The 19,682-nt window shown below is 41.2% G+C and overlaps 1 protein-coding gene across 1 annotated transcript in view; it reads right to left on the bottom strand.

Annotated features, from left to right (window-relative positions):
- The window catches only part of NEK11 (NIMA related kinase 11), a 426,840-nt gene that overhangs the window by 143,521 nt on the left and 263,637 nt on the right, over positions 1 to 19,682 (bottom strand). The window contains exons 10-11 of the mRNA XM_088463785.1: positions 10,423 to 10,542; positions 6,393 to 6,486 (exon numbers count right to left, since the gene is read on the bottom strand). Coding sequence (XP_088319911.1) covers positions 6,393 to 6,486; positions 10,423 to 10,542 — 214 coding nt within the window. The remainder of the gene's footprint in view (positions 1 to 6,392; positions 6,487 to 10,422; positions 10,543 to 19,682) is intronic.

The raw sequence follows: 19,682 nt of genomic DNA, 5'->3' as shown, positions 1-19,682 counted from the left end.
ACTTTGGAATAAGCACAATGGGACTTGACCACTCTCTATGCAATTTTTCAATTACACCCAATTCCAATTTTTTTTTTATTTCTTTAGACATTGATTCTTTTTGGGCTTCTGGTAACCTATTGGGCTTTAGGTTAATCTTAACCCCTGGGTCAGTGATTATGTCATGTTTAATGACTGTGGTTTTGCCCGGTACATCTGAGAACAAAACCCTATTTCTGATAAGAAATTGCTTAACTTCCTGCTGTTGAACGGTCGACAGGGTTTTAGCTAATGTCACTTCAGGAACCAAAGGCCCTAGAGGGGCCGGGACGGCTGACAGAGCTACTCTATCCTTCCAAGGTTTAATAGGATTTACATGGTACATGGCATTCTTTTCCTAGTCTCAATGACAGTTTTATAGGGACTGGACTGCCCCTCCCATGTCTCTTTGGCAATGTCAGGTAATCCCCTTGGATGTCTCCCGTACAAAAAATCCTGGTGTACTGCCATGTGAGGACATGACAATGGACTATCAGGGTCTATAGATTTTCCACCAATCATTTTTACATATTCCCTGGCTTTTACCAGAGTAGGGTCATTTAACTGCTCCACTGCAAAGATCTACTTTCTGTCCTCAAGATCAGACAGACGATCAAGTGGTTTAACCACACTTCCCACCTCAGTATTCTCTGGTTCACCAAGCACGCTAGAAAAAAGGGAACTTCTCAGACACTTCCCCTGCTACTGCATCAGCAACCTTCTCAAATGGGTCGGGACTATTTACTTCGGTAACAAATCGGCTTTCCCACAACTTCCAGAAGTGAGCAAAGTCTCTCCCCAACATTATATCATACCTCAAGTTATGCACCAAACCCACAGAGACTATAACTGAACCACACTGTGTTTCTATGTTCACTTACGCAGTAACATAATACCGAGTATCCCCATGTATGCAGGTCACACCAACAGCTTTTCCCTTGCGCTTTAAGGGGTTCACCAGTTCAGCTCTCATAAGTGTAACCAGGCTGCCAGTATCTAACAGAGACGCTACTTGTTTGCCTTCTACAGTAACCTTACACATTTGCTTATTTGACTCAGCCTGTCGGTCAGCAGTACAGGCAGGCTGTGCAAAGAAAGACATTCTGCGACGGACATAAGCAGTATCACATTGCATAGGTTCCAAGGTGAGTGGACATTAGCAGCAATATGGCCCAATTCACTACATCGAAAACATTGTATCATATTATTATCAAGTCTCTTATGGGGTAAGAACCTTCCTGGCCTGGCTGGCCTATCCCCAGGTTCCAAACCCACAGTTGGAACACCACACCCTTCTCCCCTGCAACAGTCTTACCAGTAGTCACGGAAGATCGCCGTTGTGGAATCGGGGCCCGGTGGGACACACTCAACAGTTCCTCAGCCACCACATACCTCTCCACCAGTTCGACTAACTGGTATGCGGACTTAGGGTCTGCATGGCTCACCCAATTGCGCAGAGATGCAGGTAGCGATCGCAGATACCGGTCCGTCACGACTCTTTCCACGATCTGCGGTCCTGTCAGCATCTCGGGGTGTAGCCATTTTGTGGTTAGATGGACGAGGTCATGCATCTGTGAGCGTGGAGGCTTTTCCATTTGGAACTCCCAGCGGTGGACTCGTTGGGCCCGAACAAATGAGGTGACTCCCAAGCGAGTTAGAATCTCCTGTTTTAGCTTTGCATAATCCTTGGCATCAGCCAGGTACAAATCATAGTAGGCCTTTTGTGGTTCTCCAGACAAGAAGGGTGCCACAAGACTTGCCCACTGTTCCTTGGGCCAACTCTCCCTTTCTGCGGTTCTCTCAAAGGCCGTAAGATACGCTTCCACATCATCACTCTCGGTCATCTTTTGCAGAAAGTGACTGGCCCGTATGGAGCGATGTTGTTTGGAAGTCCAGTGGAAGCATCTCCAGACTGGACTACTAGCTGTTGTACCACGTCTTTTAAGGCCTGGCGGATTTCATCTATGGCGACTTGCTGAGTCCTCTGGGCGGTCTCCAAGGCCGATAATTGCACAATGGTGGATTCCTGCTGAGCTCTGGTATTTTCCTGTTGAGCTCTGTTAGTTTCCTGCTGGGCTTTAATAGCCTCTTGCAGAGTTTTGTTAGATTGGAGCAAGGCCTTAACAATATCCTCCATGTTGTCTTTAGGTGTAGGTTTGGAGCAAAACCTCGCTTCTCTAAGCATCTGTTGATGCCACCTTCATGGACTTCACAGAACACGAGTTGATATCAAAAAACAACAAATTGGTGTCTGTCACAGTGTGTGTATATATATATATATATATATATATATATACACACACTGATTGTGTGCTTTATATGATGTTTTTGGTAGTACTGTGTTTGAGATCCACAAAGGGTGAAGTACTGTAGATTACGATAATGATAAATATGTTAGAAGTCAGAACTGGTATTTGATAGTAGCCTATTCTGTGCATATACTTGAAACATAAGTGTGATACTGATTTATATGCAAGAACATTGGTATTACTCACTGTGGTGGTTATATGCATACTGTGGAATGATATATACCTGTTGAATAATGTAGAGACTTCTATTGTGCATGGCATCGTTGGCCTTTCTGTGTCTATATTGCCAAGACCAACCGTTTGTGCTGTACATTCATTACACATCCTCAAAATTACATTGATTGTGAATGCAAGGAGAGAAATGCTGTATCCATGGGCTAAACAGTATGCAATGGTTAATGGTAGAAACAGGGCCGGCAACAGACATCTCGGGGCCCGGTACATGGATGTCTCTGGAGGCCCCACCTTCTCATCACCACCCCAGATCCCACACATCCCTCCCCTGCATGTGTGATATGTGAAGCATGAGAATGTTAACTGAAAGATATGCCAGCATTTAAATAAAGTAAAAATACACTATGACTTACCACACTGTCTCTCTGTCACTGATGATGCAGGCTGTAGTTATTGTTTGCAAGGTCTTCTTAATGGCCGTGCTGTGGATGCCTCAGGGGTAGGAGGGATGATGTCTGCAGCCAGCCATCCTCAGCAGTCAGCCCCTCATCACCTTCCTCAAATTCAGCCTCTCATCACCATCCTCAGCCCAGAAACCCCCATCTCCTTCCTCTGTCCCCAGACGCCATTTCCTTCCTCTGTCCCCAGCCTCCCCATCACCTTTCTCTGCCCCCAGTCAATCACCTTCCTGTGGTACCCCCAAATTTGTGCCCAAATAGGGGTCCCCCAATTTTGTTTTATGTATAAATAGATAATACAGCCCTTAGCCTGTAATAAAGTGCTGCTAAACTTTATGTGACCCCCTGCAGCCCTGGCTGTTTCTGAGCATGTGTAGCCACAGGTAAAACTAGTTATGTTGGCCAACAACAAAGGGAACCCAGAAAAAAGGCCCCCATTGATTGGTTCCCATGGTTGCAGATGGCCCAAAGGGCAACTGAGTCCTTTGTCTATTAGGAGTGTCGGATTGAGCTGGGAAGGAGGGCTTGAGAAGGCACCAAAGTATTAAATAATGGCCCCCCATAGGCTGCCCTAGAAGGGCTGCTGATCAAAATAAGGACAGGTCCGTGCTGGACCATATAGAGGGGCTGTGCTGTGTTTTCTGGAGATCAGCTGGTCAGTCAGAAGGAAGAGTTGTTGCCGGAGGGGAACTAATCTGTTCCGCTCCAACCTCCTATTACACTGCCTGCGGTGTCCATCCTGTCTACTACGAAGTGCCAGACCCTTAGCCGCTGCTGCCGCTTACCTGCCGTGCTGCCCCGGCCTGCTGGAGGTGAAGAGGACCCTGGAGACTGGCTGCTGCGCTGCAAGACCCCTGAGGAAGCTGCTGCTTCACACTGCCCGTGGAGGAGAGAAGATTCTGGAGCCATCTGGAGGTCTCACTGCCGCCGAGGACTGCTGGGAGACCTGAAGGACCCGAGGAGAAGAACCCTTCAGCTGCAGGATGCCTGGAGCAGTGCCTGAAGACTGGAGAACCCCAGCTGAGGAGTTTGTGACCACTGCCAGAGTGAGGGGGGCGCTGCCGCAAGAAGCTAAGTGCCACTGCCACTTAGAGGGACCCCTATTGAACAAGACCCAATGAGGGACTTGAGGGAATCACCGGGCAGCTGTGGGCATGAGAGAGGACAGCCCCTTAGGAGCTACCAAAAGACCCCCTTCTGTTCGGAGGAGCTATGTGTGAGAGGGAGGCCTGGCAGCACCGATCAGATGGAAGGGCACGCCGCCGCATTGCACACTTGAAGGTCAGGCCCAGCAATGGGCCGCAGCAGAGCCACCTGGAAGAGCCCAGCGCTGCCCAGGCCAAGCTACATGGGAATAGCAGCTGAGGCTGGGTGGTGGCAAAGGGTCCCGGCGGCGCGGTAAAACAAGTCTACTGCCTTGTTTTGTGCCTGACCGGTCCTCAGGGCCCCTCTGGACCTCAAGGCCCAGTAAGGGTGTAATCGTAGTCCCCCCCTGTCGCCGGGACTGTGTAAAAATGGAGTTAAACTACAGATATGATTGTTAGATACTTGTGTAAACAGTGGTGTTTGTACCATGTGGTATACTGTGAACATAACATATTAGCTGTGTCTACCGAGGATTAATATTGTATATTGCATACACAGACTATTGAGCATATTTATTGTGCTTCCTGGGACAGTAACAGCATATGGCAGTAGTTCCTAAACTCCACCATTACATTCCAAGTTTTAAGGATATCTATGCTCGAGCACATGTGATTTAATTAGTGCCTCAGTCAATTTGATTTAACCATCTAGGCATAAGCATGGACATCCCTAAAAACTGGACTGTAATGGCAGAGTTTGGAAACCTCTAGCATATGGTATACATACTTGCCTACCCTCCCAATTCGGCTGGGAGCTTCCCAAAAATCGGGTGCCACTCCCAGCCACCCAGAAAGGCAGGCAAGCCTCCCGGCCCCCGGCGATGTGTATGCCAAATCCCAGTTGAATCGCGTCATCGTGGCTCCGCCCCCTGCTGCACAATGCCAATAATTTCAACACTGTGATGAAGGGGCGGAGTCACGATGATGCGATCGTGCTGTCATGCCCCCATGCTCCACCCCCAATGATGCATCAGCTGCCAGGGCCCCACCCCCTTTGACAGCGTCACGCCCCCCGCCGTGTAAGCCCGACAGCTCCCTCCCGGAAGAAGGGAGCTAAATGTCGGCAAGCCTGACTGTATTAACTGTATAGTTAATACAGTGTTGTGAATTAGCTAGACTATATGCAGAATTGTATGGTTAGAACAAAATGGAGTTTGAGAAATCAATAAGCATCATGCAACACACATCTGCCATCCACCCTAATGGTGCGTACACACTGGGCGATTAAAGTGGACAACTGAACGATAACGATATCGTTATCATTCAGTCGTCCACTTTATCGTCCATTTTTAACACAAAAACGATGAACGACAACGCGTGTTCCTGCGGGTCGTTCGTCATCATCGTTCATCGGGTTAACATGCAGGCCAACCTGACGATGTCGTCAGGTTGCTGCATGTTATGGAATGGGGGAGAGAGCCCGGCGCTGAACGATATCGTTAATGATATCGTTCAGCGGGTGTGCTCAATGTCATGAACGACATTGAGCACACCCTGCCGGGGACACGCTAGACGATATCACACAGGGAGCATATCGTCTTGTGTGTACGCACCATTAGATCTCATGATATCCAAGTCTAGATCTTTTTGGTGAGGCCTGGAATGATTATCGACATGCAGTTTACAGCATAGTGGGAACCCCCACACACACACCTATACTATAGGCATAGGTGGAACATACTATCACAGTATACATACATAGCAAGTTGAGACATATATATACTGTATATATACAGTACTGTGCAAATGCTTTAGGCAGGTATGGAAAAAATGCTGCAAAGTAAGAATACTTTCAAAAATAGAAGTCTTAATAGTTTATTTTTATCACTAAACAAAATGCAAAGTGAATGAACAGAAGAGAAATCTAGAGAAATCTAAATCAAATCAATCACCATTTGCCTTGAAAACAATTCTTACAATTAAACTACATTTGGAGTGTAATCTTTATTACAAGTCTTTATACGAATATCATGGTTTCTGTGTATTTACAGAGAAATAATCATATTTCTTGGGTTACTGTAAACTGCAATTTACCATTGTGAGTTGTTAACTAATAGTAATATTCATAACATTATTATTAAATGGTCATTAGTATATTTGCCTTGTTATTATTACATTGCCCACTCTTTAACAAGTTCACATTTATTACATTCAATAATACACATTGTTGTTTCAGTAATAAATAGATTTCATTTCACATTCTACCACCATATTGAAACTCTGTTTAACTTTTGACAAGTGAAATGTTGAAAATATTAATAATGATAAAATTAAAACATGATACTTACATGAAGTACATCAATACTAAGTCGCTGAAAATTACGAGACCTCAACTCGAGCATTCGTTTCTGATTTTCTTGATATTTTTCTTCTGCAAGTCGTCTAAAATACAAGATACAAATGTTAACTGTACAAGTCTTACTTAATATTGAAATAAATATTGGAAATATTTTAATTTGTAGACTTCTGAAATGTTATTTATATAAATTCATAAACTGTAAAGATGATATTATATAACTTTATAAACAAAATGTTTTACACTCTAGCTAGTATTAGCTAGTATTAACTAGTATTAGCTAGTATTAACAACTGCATCTTCTCCTTAAGTATCTTATTTTCTACGTAATACTACTCAGGGGTCAGTATGGGTCAGTATGAATCTGCCCATATTGTCTAAATATTTTTTTAACTTAAACAATGTTATAGAAGTTTTTATAGAGAAACATAACTAGTATTGTTGCGTTATATATCATTATTAACCCTATAAAGCCTCACAGAAACTCATGTATCAAATATGATAGACTGTAAGCTCTCACAAGCAGGGCTCTCTTCTCTCATGTGCTTTTCCTTAACTCACTTATACCATCATATCCTCCCCACTGTCTACAGCGACACCTAAGCTTTGATTTCTGCCACCCTGCTGTTTATTTGGGTGCTGTGACTGCTGATGCAGCAATGTTTATAAACCTTGCCCATGTCCTGCAATGTTCTGTACTGTGAGTAATTATTTTCTTCTTTTGTTCATAGTGTTACTGTTTATTGTAAGGGGTGCAGACCCCTTGTAGCTCCATAAAAATAAGGGTAATAATAATAATAATAATAATAATAATAATAATAAATACAAATGATACAGATGATGTAATAGGTTAACTGTTTTCATTTTACCCCATGTGCCTGTTAAATATAGCACAAAGTCATTTTCCATAACTTTTTGAATGATCAACAAGAAACGGAGTGGTAAAAGTGGTTTTGGCATTTGGGGCAGTAACAGGGACTTATGGTTATAAAAGAGGCCCACGCCACACGGAGATTTACTAAAGGTAAACATGATGCTCTCTACAAAACAGGGGTGAAAATACATACACCTGCCGGCCAAACCTGCAAGTACTTTTCATAGACAAGAATACAACACGGGCATTTACCAAGAATCGTGATTGCAAACACAGGTGTAAATTAAGCAAACTCGGTCCAAAAAAGTTTCAAACACACCACCTCACCAGCAGCGTGTTTAGCAGAAGCATGCACAGATCAGTGTGATCTGTGAATACTTCTGAGTGTAAATCAGGCTTTAAAGTGTTCAGTGTTTTAAAAAAAAATGAAGTGGGGTCTCCCCCAAAAAGCACAATAAGCATCGGGCTCTGGTTATAAAAATATGGGGAAAAAAATTGTGCAGGGATCTCCCGTATAGTCATGAACCAGCACTCAGCTCAACTAGCGGGAGAGGTAATGCCACAGCAAGGGGACACACGTAATGGGGTCCAACGGCCAAAGCATTACCCAGCCCCCAAGTAGTCAGACCAGGACGGGATTCCTCGTGAAGTCGGGACCACCCCAATAAAGGGGTATCTCCTCCTCAATATATCACAGGCTTGGGTTGAAGTCCGGGGCTATCCCCCGCATCCCGGAGTGGTGGGGCAGGATTTATGTGTGTAAAAATTAGATTTAAACTAATATTGTCCTTTTTGTCCTTTACAGTAGGACTACTGGTCCCAGCAAGCCTGCCCCGCTTGCTGGCACTTGGAGAACCACAAGTGCCAGCAATCAGAGCATTAAGGGCCCGCTGGTACCTATATTCCCCCTGTAAAGGAAATATTAAAATAATGACAGTACACACACCAAATTTTTTATTATTTTATGTTACACTTATTCACCCATACTCACATTTGCCGCTGATTGCCTGATTTACACTCAGAAGCATGTACAGATTACATTGATCTGTGCATGCTTCTATTAAACATGCTGCTGACAGGCATTTCTATTGTGTTCAGTCCAAATATGACTGAACACACACACACACTTGCAAACACAATTGCATAAACCACAGGTTTTCAAACTTGGCCCTCAGGACCCCAAACAGTGCATGTTTTCCAGGTCTCCTCACATAATCACAAGTGAAATAATTAGCTCCACCTGTGTCAGTGAGTAATGAATACACCTGTACTCCTGCTGGGTGACCTGGAAAATATGAACAGTGTTGGGGTCCTGAGGACCGAATTTGAGAACCTCTGGCATACACCATCGGAAAACGCGAATCAGTCAAACATGATTCTAAATTTGTGAGTATGTTTAATAAACAAACTTACTCATCTCACACATCTCCATGCAATGCCAAGCGTGTTTAAAACTCCCACGAATCTTAGTAAATTTCCCCCTTGGAGAAGGTTTATTTAACGACTGCATTGCCTGCTTTCCTACAGAACCTTTATACCTGCAAAAGGACTTCATTTTACAGGTGCTCAGGAGCCATTGAAAGTTGTGAGTCATCCTGTCCTTTTAATTAGACAGCTTTTTTCTACTATGTACTGTACATCAGATGCGGATATGCACTTTTAGATACAAACAAACACCAATATCATAAAAATATCCAAATACACAAGTGTGACACAAGTGGACCTCTCTTTGATTAATCTAGGACATTAGTAAGGCTTAAATGGGCAGTATTTTAAGAAAGCAATCTACTGTATAAGTTTAATTTAAAAAAGGAAGTAAAGCTAAAATGTTATCAGACTAGACTATGAAGTGACATTTGTACTCATTCCACCATGCACAATCTTACAAACCTGCAGAAGTAGTCACAGACTGATATTACAGATCCAAAGACTAGAACATGGACATTTACATATGTATAGGCACGTTCATGACTGACCATTATAGTCTCTCCAAAACGGCAGAATTATTGGACAGCAATCGTCTGCATAGCATGTGCTGAGCTGCCGGGGAGAATTTCAAGGGAAATTGGACATATCATCGGATCGTAAGTCTATCGGTATGTGTGTGGGCACCTTTATAGTATATGTACCAAAGAATATCTCTGATGTGGCCGCATCTATATGCTGGATTTTACATTGCACTTATCTTAAAAACTCAATATACAGTAAAGTCATAATTTTGCAGCAAACTCTACAGGAGGCATTGAATACACAGATTACCATTAGCTTGTTCAGTGGGGTTTGTCCTTTTCAATGTCCCCAGAACAGTAGAAGCAAATGCAAATATATAAATGTACTACAATATGTGAATCTGGATTTTAGTAATTGGGGTGTCATACATGCTATTGTTTAGATAGATTTACAACTTACAAAAGAAAAACATTTTAATATTTTAAAGCATAAAATAACAAAGAAGTGAAAAAGAAAAAACTGATAAAAAGGGAGGGAGTGCTAGGAAATACTATATATAAATATTAAGGAAGACAAAACTAAAGTAAAAATGAATTGCAATGTACAGAGAAGTAACAAATTGAGCTATATAGTCATAGTTACTTGAGTTGCAGACCCTAGGCAATCTTACACAAATCAATTATATAACATTAGTAATACTACCAGGTATATAAAGTGGCTTGATATCAAAAGAAGTACTTCAAACGTGATTATATGTACAGTAGACATGTAACCTGGGTGATGACTTTTAATGTTTACCAATGTTACAAAGCTGCCAAACTAGAGTTTATTATCATAAATGATTATGTATAAAGTTATTTATATAACGCATACATATATCGCAGAGAATATTTCAGTCATTCACATCTGCCCTTGACCCGGTGGAGTTTACGATTTATATACCTTATCACATGGACACACGTACACATTAGGGTTAAAGTTTGAGAGAGAGACTGCCTATGTCATTGCAGCTTTCTGGCAGTACAGGCTGAGACTGCAGAACTGTTTGCTTTTGTCAGTGATGAATAGATGCATCTGAAATAGATTTTTAGCAGAAATATTTTCATTTATATTCTAAATTCTGCTTCTATTGTAGTATGTGTGTCTTGAAGCGGTGCATGGTTGTGGGAATGTTGCTCAAGGTGCGTATTTTCCTTACTTTAGCCTTTTTGCCTTCTCATCAGCAGCGTTCAGCTTTCTAAGCCTCATTCTTTCTCTCGGGGTCATTTTCTGGACCTCTGACAACTCACGAAGAGTTTGAAGATGGAACTTTCGCTGTCTATAAAAGAAACAAAAACGAAACAAAAAGAAACCCAGTGAGCAGAGTTTGTAATCATTACCAAATTAACAACAAACAAGTCCTTAGCACAAAGCTTTCCACATGTCACTCTTCACATCATTCTACAATATTAATACCTATTTGCAGCTTAGTTTGAACATTATTTCAACTTAATAGGCTCAGAGCACCGAGCATTAATAATGACACTGCGGGTGAACCATTCATAGTAAGTATAATTTAGTTAAATAACTTTCATTTCACTGTAATCAGTTTAAGTCCTACTTTGAAAAATGACATTGTGTAAAAATAATTATGGGAAAAGCTACATAAATCAAAGAAATGACAGTCTATATAATGATATGTAAGTTTCTAAAAGAAAGCACCAAGATTATATATAACATGTTTAAAACTTAACACTGACACACTGTGAGAAAAGTACCAATTTTATGTCCGCATCCAAAATTTTTGTATTTAGTTCTGAGCATAATGCTAGAACTATTAGCTCAAGCCAGGGGCATAACTAAAAATTTATGGTCCACATAGCAACATTTTGAAGGGGCCCCCAATGCTTTTAGAGAGTCACTTATCTCCACAGTGCTCTATTGAAGCTTTTTATATTGACCACTGCATAAACTAACCACTTTTTGTTCTGTCTTCTATAATATAGAAGACAGAACAAAAAGTGGTTAGTTTATGCAGTGGTCAATATAAAAAGCTTCAATAGAGCACTGTGGAGATAAGTGACTCTCTAAAAGCATTGGGGGCCCCTTCAAAATGTTGCTATGTGGACCATAATTTTTAGTTCTATATGAACAAAACTCTATACATTCAATTTCCCAGCTTTTTTTATTTTCCTAGATATTTTAATAAATAGGGTCACACAAGTAACATGGCTGACTTTCCTCCACAGCCTGGGGTGGGTAACACATCTGGGTTGGATTCCCTGCAGTTGTTGACAGCCTGACACCATAGTACAGGGATGGGCAACCTTTTGCTATCAGTGTGCCAGAAAATATATACAATGGTTAAACTCTCCTCCACATATTATTATTTTATTAACTATCAGTTATATAGCTCCAGCATATTCCATTGCGCTTTACAACTGGAAACAATCAGTAATAGAACAAGACTGGGTAATAGCAGACAGACACAGACAGGGCCGGACTTGGACTAAAAATAGACCCTGGCATTTATAGGACACAGGCCCACCTCTCCTCAGTATCTGGCTCCTGGCATAGACAAATTCCCTTACTATTCCTGACTCCTCCCACTTCATAGTCTATGCTCTTACAAATATAATTATTAGAACAACATACAAGTATACATCATTCTCTGCATTAAAATACACACAACAGAGCAAATTCTGCAGGGGATTCAAACATGTGCCATACTCAGATATTTGGTATTTGGCTGGTTCTGTTAGGTAAAACTGGCAAATCATTGAGGCAGGTCACACACAAAGAAAGGGTAGGCATTTTCCCAATTGATCGAGCCCTATCTTAGCAGTTGTAGAGGATTAGATAGTAGTCACTGTAGGAATTTTTTAGGGCAGGGGGTGCTAAAGAGAATAATTTATATGTTCTCCCGTATAGTATACTAATAATTATCCTGTAATGACTGATTTTATGTCATTGTCTATATTTAAACCTGACGGTTTAAGTGTTTTCAATAAGAAAATCCATCTTAGTTCTTCTTTATTGATTTTCTTTTCATAGTCTCCCCCTCTCCAGTTTGGCTGTACCAATTTAATTCCCATATAGTCTAGTCCTGTGGAGCTTTGGTCGTGTTTCTCTTTGAAATTTCTTGATAAGCTGTGAGTTTCTAGACCTTTCCTTATATTTCCTATGTGTTCCCCTAGTCTTGTTTTCAGGGGTCTTATCGTCCTCCCCACGTATTGATGACCACAGGGACAGTTGATAAGGTATACAACCCCCTTACTTTGACATGTTATGTGTTCTCTCACTTCGTATGATTTATTTGTGACATTAGAGGTGAAACTGGGTATTTTCTTAGTTGTCTTTCTATATTTCTTGCAATGGGTACATATGCCACAATAGTAAAAGTATTTCTGTAGTGTTGTTCCCAGAAGGGTGGTTTGTTTTTGTTTGTTTTTGACCAGATGGCTATGTGTCAAATGTGTCTTCAGGTCTTCAGCCTTACGGTAACCTATCCTTGGTTTCTCTGATAAGGTATCTGCTAGGATTTCGTCTTCCAAGAGGATGTGCCAATGTCTATTTAGTATTTTTTTATAGCTCCTTGTTGTCTTTATTGCACTGAGTGCTAAATGTTGTTTTAAATTTACTGTTATTGTTTTCCATCTTGTCTTTGTATGTTAGTATGGTTTTCCTGTCTATGTCTTTGGTTTTTTGTAGGTCAATATCTAAAATCTCCTCTTTGTATCCTTTGTCTAGAAATTGTTGTTTCATGCTAGTGGCTTGGATCTTAAAATCATCTAATCTAGTACAGTTGCGCCTTACTCTTCTAAATTGTCCTGAGGGGATATTGCACAGCCAGTTCTGATGGTGTCCACTTGATGTCAGAATGTAGCTGTTTACATCCACTTTCTTTTGATATGTTTTAGTATGTATAAAATTGTTCTCAATAAAAATAGATCTAACAAATTGACTGAGGTTCTACTGTAATCAGTAGTAAATATAAGGTTATTTGTGTTTCTGTTGATGTAGTTCTGAAAATCTTCTAATGTTTCTTCATTGCCTCGCCAGATGAAGATGACATCATCTATATATCTGCGCCAAAGGACCGGGTTTGCCCCAAAGTCATGCCCACACATAAATGACTCCTCCCACCAACTCATAAATAGGTTGGCATAACTGTGGGCAAACCTGGTCCCCATCGCAGTTCCTGTGGTTTGTTTGTAGTAGTTGTCCCCAAACCAAAAATAATTATGTTGCAGTATGAATTGTATACAATTGATAATGATGTCTATCTGTGGTTGGGCAAGGTCTGGGTCTTTCTCAAGAAAAAATCGTACTGCTTCTGCCCCTTGTATCTGATTTATTACTGATTATAATTATGTAATATCACTGGTACATAGCCAGAATTCTTCTGACCATTCTATTTTTTCTAGGGTTCTAATGATATCTGTTGTATCTTTAATGTAAGCCTTTTGAGATTGTACATATGCTTGTAAATATGTGTCTATATATTGAGACATATTGGATGTGAGAGAGCCTATTCCTGATACTATTTCTTTTCATCCCTGCAGGTATGTTACCCATTCTACAAGCTGCATATTCTAACTAGTGCTTTGCAATCACTCAGATCAGCTGTTTGGTTTTTAAAAAGTATGTTACCCATTCTACAAGCTGCATATTCTATCTAGTGCTTTGCAATCACTCAGATCAGCTGTTTGGTTTTTAAAAAGTATGTTACCCATTTCCATCTAGCAAGCAACATATTGTTCTTACATTTCTGCATAATGGAATTTATTTCTGTTAGCAAAGATTTAGATGTAATGACTTGATTGTATTTTGTATTACCTGGGTGGGGGATGTTGTTCAGTGATGCCTAGTTTTGGTAGGATGCTGCTTGTGTTTACACAAACCCAGTGCTAAATCTCTTCATTGATTAGTTAGCATTTGTGCTCAGCTGTAGCATGTCTCAATCAGACTTTCTTTAAGTTCAGAATCAGTATAGAGGCAGCCGTGGATGATGATGGCAGCCGTGTATTATAAGCACTAAGTGTGTTATAACACAAAGTGTAATTTATATAACAGTTAAAAAACAGTTGAACAAACATTGAACAACATCGACAACAAGGTAATTACAAAATCATTCCTTACCAGTAGTTTGTGTGTTGTACATTTTTGAATGTTTTGAAAAAATGTATCAGAAACTTCTATTAATGATCTCACTCCATGGAATCATCTCTAAGACTACTACATCCTTTACTCTCCCTGCAGCTCATCCTTCTGTACATATTGCTGTCTCACTTTTCTCTCCTCTTACAAACACACATGAGCTTTTAAATTATCTATACACATTGACAATAACATCCACAACCACTTGCCATAAAAAACATTCAGATAAACCCCACAAATATATTTATATCTCACTCCTGTTGCTTCTATTAGCTGGTGACATATCTCCTAATCCAGGGCCAACCCACATGCCACACTCACAAAGAACTATAAATCCAGCTAACCTCATAAACATTGCGTGCCTCCCTTCACCCTCCAAGTCACTAAAATGTGCCTTATGGAATCCACGCTCTGTCTGCAACAAGCTAACATCCATCCATGACCTCTTTATTTCAACTAACCTCAACCTTCTGGTAATAACAGAAACATGGCTCACGCAATCAGACACTGTCTCCCCTGCTGCACTTTCACATGGTAACCTACACTTCTCACACACCTCCAGGCCTAGCAATTGTAAAGGAGGTGGGGTAGGAATATTACTCTCCCAATCTTTCAGATTCACAGTTCTCCCACAGGTATCTTCACTTACATTTACATCATTTGAAGTACATTCTATCAGGACTTTCACCCCTTTCTCTCTGCGAGTTGCTGCTATCTATCGCCCGCCTGGGCCACTGCAACAATTTCTGGAACAGTTTTCAGCCTGGCTCCCTCACTTCCTATCCTCAGACATCTCCACCATCATTATGGGTGATTTCAATATCCCCATTGGCAGTCCATAATCTACTCAAGCCTCCAAACTTCTCTTTCTAACCTTCTCTCTTGGCCTCTCCCAATGGACTGACTCTTCTACTCATAAGAAGGGCCACTGCCTTGATCTTGTATGTACCAGACTATGCTCAGTTTCTGATTTCACTAATGCTCCTTTCCATCTCTCAGATCACAACCTTATCACCTGCACACTCTCCTCCATTACATCAGCCTCAATGTCAGTGAAATCAACCAAACCTCCTAAAACCTGTAGAAATATTAATGCAATTAACTTTCAACTAGCTACCTCTCGACACCAATTTCTACATTCACTTCTCCTGAGACTGCTGCATCACACCTAAACCAGATTCTAGTAAAAGCCCTCGATGAAGTAGCTCCAGCTACCCATCACACTCCGCGTAGACTTAGACGTCAACCGTGGCATTCTAACTTAACAAGGCATCTACAAAAACACTCACGTAAAGTAGAACGTCAGTGGCGAAAGTCTCGCACTCCATGTGACTTCCTCACATATAAGACTATCTACAACTCTTATTGTACTGCTCTGGACACTGCCAAACAAACATATTTCCAGTCTCTTATCTCTGCTCAAGCCTCTAACCCCAAGCGACTTTTTAATAAATTTAAACTGCTTCTTACCCCTCCCTCACCCAAGCCATCTGCTACTATCTGTGCACAAGATCTTGCTTCCTATTTCAAGGACAAGATTGATAATATCCAAAATGAAATGGTATGTTCTTCCTCAGCTAGTGACCTACTCAATTCTCTGCCTGAACCCTCTGGCACATTCTCTTCATTTGATCCCACAAATGAAGATGAAGTATCTACACTCTTCTCATCCTCCTACTCTATTACCTCTCCTCTAGATCCTATACCCTCACAAATCAGTAAAGCTCTGTCTCCTGTGCTCATCCCAACCCTAACTAAAATCTGTAATCTCTCTCTCTCTCTACTGGCATCTTTCCATCACTGTTCAAACATGCAGTGATTACTCCCATTATGAAAAAACTAAATTCTGACCCTAACACTCTCTCAAATTACCGTCCTATCTCCCAGCTCCCATGTCCCTCCAAGCTACTGGAGAGACTTGTCTACACCTGCCTCACACACTTTCTTAACACCCACAACTTATTGGACCCACTTCCGTCTGGCTTTCGTTCCCAGCACTCCACAGAGACAGCCCTGACTAAGGTAGTAAATGATCTGGTCATTGCCAAGGCTAAAAGCCATTACTCACTCCTAATTCTTCTATATCTCTCTCCTGCTTTTGACACTGTTGACCACTCTCTTCTCATACAAACATTACAATCCCTAGGTCTTAAGGACACAGCTCTTTCTTGGTTCTCTTCCTACCTATCTGATCGCTCTTTTTCTGTTAGTTTTTCTGATTCTGCCTCCTCTTCGCTACCTCTATCAGTTGGAGTACCGCAAGGCTCTGTCTTAGGTCCTTTGCTATTCTCAATTTATACCAACTCTCTTGGCAAACGAATCCGCTCTTTTGGATTTCAGTACCATCTGTATGCGGATGATACTCAAATCTACCTATCCTCTCCAGATTTATCACCATCTGTATTGGTCCGTCTCACTGAATGTATTTCTGCCATTTCATCTTGGATGTCATCTCGCCACCTGAAATTTAATATTTCTAAAACAGAATTAAATATATTTCCACCGGCCAATAACAGTTACCAATCTGATCTCTTTATCACTGTTGATAACTCAACAATCCACCCCGCCCCACAAGCTCGCTGCCTTGATGTCATCCTTGATTCTGAACTGTCATTTGTTCCCTACATTCAATCTGTCTCAAAATCATGTTACATACATCTAAAAAACATATACAAAATTCGACCATATCTCACACAAGACACTGCAAAAACTCTAATCCATGCACTCATTATTTCCTGCATTGACTATTGCAATAGTCTCCTTACTGGTCTTCCCAAAAACAGGCTATCGCCATTACAATCCATTATGAATGCAGCTGCGAGGCTTATCTTCCTTGACAAACGTTCATAGTCTGCTGCCCCGCTCTGTCAGTTCCTCCATTGGTTGCCGGTTTTCTACCGTATTCAATATAAAATACTGTTACTTACACATAAGACCATTAACCAAATGACACCAACATACATCTCTTCACTCATCTCAAAATATCTCCCTACCCGACCTCTCCGCTCAGCACAAGATCTGCATCTCTCATCCCTGCGCATTACTTGCTCCCACTTACGGTTACAGGACTTTCTTCGTTCTGCACCCACTCTATGGAATGCTTTACCACGAACAATAAGACTTAGCTCTAGTCTTCAATCCTTCAAGCGTTCCCTGAAAACTCACCTCTTCAGACAAGCTTATCAGATTCCAGAGCTGACCACATAACCTTCATAGCTTATATGTCTTATTACGTCCCCTCTCACAGTCCACACATCTCACATATTGTCTTTCTTTCACATACTCCTGACATTTGGCCGACATTCCTGTGTGACTGGATCATGCAGCCCACAATGAAACTCTGCATTCTGGCTGGACCAAATTGCAATATATAGCACCTATCCTTGTGTATCAATGCCTATTTCCCTATAGATTGTAAGTTTGCAAGCAGGGCCCTCTTACCTCTAGGTCTGTCTGTTATTGCCCTGTTTTGTTCTATAAATGTTTCCAATTGTAAAGCGCAACGGAATATGCTGCGCTATATAAGAAACTGTTAATAAATAAAAAATAAAATAAATATTATAGGCCTACCGGGTGGTTTGTCTGGGTTCTTATGCACTTTTGGTAGATAGTAAAACACTGGGGTACTTGGATTGTTTATGTTTAAAAATTCATGTTCTTTGTCTTTCAGTGGGCGGAATTCAATTATTTCTAGCCGCTATCGCGCCCGATGGAGCTATTCTATTCTTGCTCCTGTCTGGCACAATCAGCAGCCAGCGCTACATTTCAGCTCGCACCCCCTGGGGGATGAGAGCTGAAATGTGCGAAAAGTGACATGTTTGGGCGCCCAAACATCACTTTTCGCGATCGCGCACAGCACTTTGGTCGGGTTTAGCTGCTTTACGCGGCTAAACCTGACCTCTATGGGCGCGATCAGCATGAACATCTTGGACAATTGTATAGCGGCCCGCGATCTCCTGTCACTTTAGACGGGAGATGCGGGCCGCGAATACAATTGAATTCCGCCCAAAATGCCTTTGTCTTTCCCTTCATGTAAAAGATGTTCTAGGGCTTTCTGATAACCTTTTATTGGGTCACGAGAGAGTATTTGGTAAGTGTGTTTGTCTCCAAGGATTCTTAAAGACTCAGTGATGTAGTCGTCTTCATTTAGCAGTACAATATCCCCTCCTTTGTCTGCTGCTCTGATCACTAGATCTTTGTTCTCCCTTAGGTCTTTAAGCGCTTGTATTTCCCCTTTTGTGAGGTTTGTTGTATTCTCCTTGGATTTAATCTTACCCAAACCTTTTGTTACCAGTTGTTCAAAGGTATCTATGAGATGTCCTCTCATGTGTTGTGGGTAAAATTTTGATAGTGGTCTTAGGTCAGAGTGTTTATATGTTTATATAGGTCATTTTGTCTGTCTTTAGTTGAATTTCAAATTTATTTAAATTCTTTGTAGGGGCAAATTTCATACCTTTGTTGAGCAATGAAGCGTCTTTTGTCAATGTCATGTTACTCAAATTGAATATTCCTGAATTGTCTACTGGTGTTGGTTGTTTATTTTCTTCCTTCCTTCTCCTCCCTCCTCTACATCCTCATCTAGATCTACTAATTTTCTTTTGTTTCCAGCCAGACACTCTCCTGCAGGAGACAACTACCTAGAAATAAAAGACGCTCACGGCTCTCCATTCCAGCAGTTCCCTCTGTGGGAAGGAGGAGATAAAAGATTTGGCTTTCCTTTTTACACACTGGTAGCTGTGCCATATTGTCCTTCTGGTATTACAGTCCATCACACGGCGTAATTACTTCAATTAAGGTTGGAAGAATATATACTATTCTAGAAGGATCTCAATTTTCATTGATACATTCATTTGAAACATGGGGCCAAATGTAATAGGGTGTCAGTTTTGGTAAATTGGGAGTTTGGTGCAAATTTTTCACAACTCTCCAATGTAATAGGGTGTCAGTTCACTAAAACTCGCATTTGTCAGAGTTACTAAAACTCTCCATTCTCAAACTCGCATCCAGATGTTTTCACATTGAAAACAATCAACTCGCCCAATGTAATAGGGTGTCTGTTTTAGACTCGCAAAAAAAAGATTACCAAAAGTCCCCAAATATTAGACCTGCTTCAGGATAGTGAGTATATCCTGAGCAGATCAGATTAACACAGACACATGCACATATCTATGAGATACGTGCATGTTACTGTGTGTACTTATGTAAAAGGTTGTAAATGTTAAAAAAAAAATGATGTGCACCCCCTCCCCAAAAGCATAACCAGCCCTGGGCTTTATAAAGCCTGTTCTGGTTCTAAAAATACAGGGGCCTAAATGCGTA

The sequence above is a fragment of the Taudactylus pleione genome, unplaced genomic scaffold (assembly GCF_031769625.1).
Source record: "Taudactylus pleione unplaced genomic scaffold, aTauple2 ptg000053l, whole genome shotgun sequence".
In the NCBI taxonomy this organism is placed as follows: domain Eukaryota; kingdom Metazoa; phylum Chordata; class Amphibia; order Anura; family Myobatrachidae; genus Taudactylus; species Taudactylus pleione.
The sequence above is the reverse complement of the archived record's forward strand: the minus strand, read 5'-3'. Positions and strand labels throughout refer to the sequence as shown.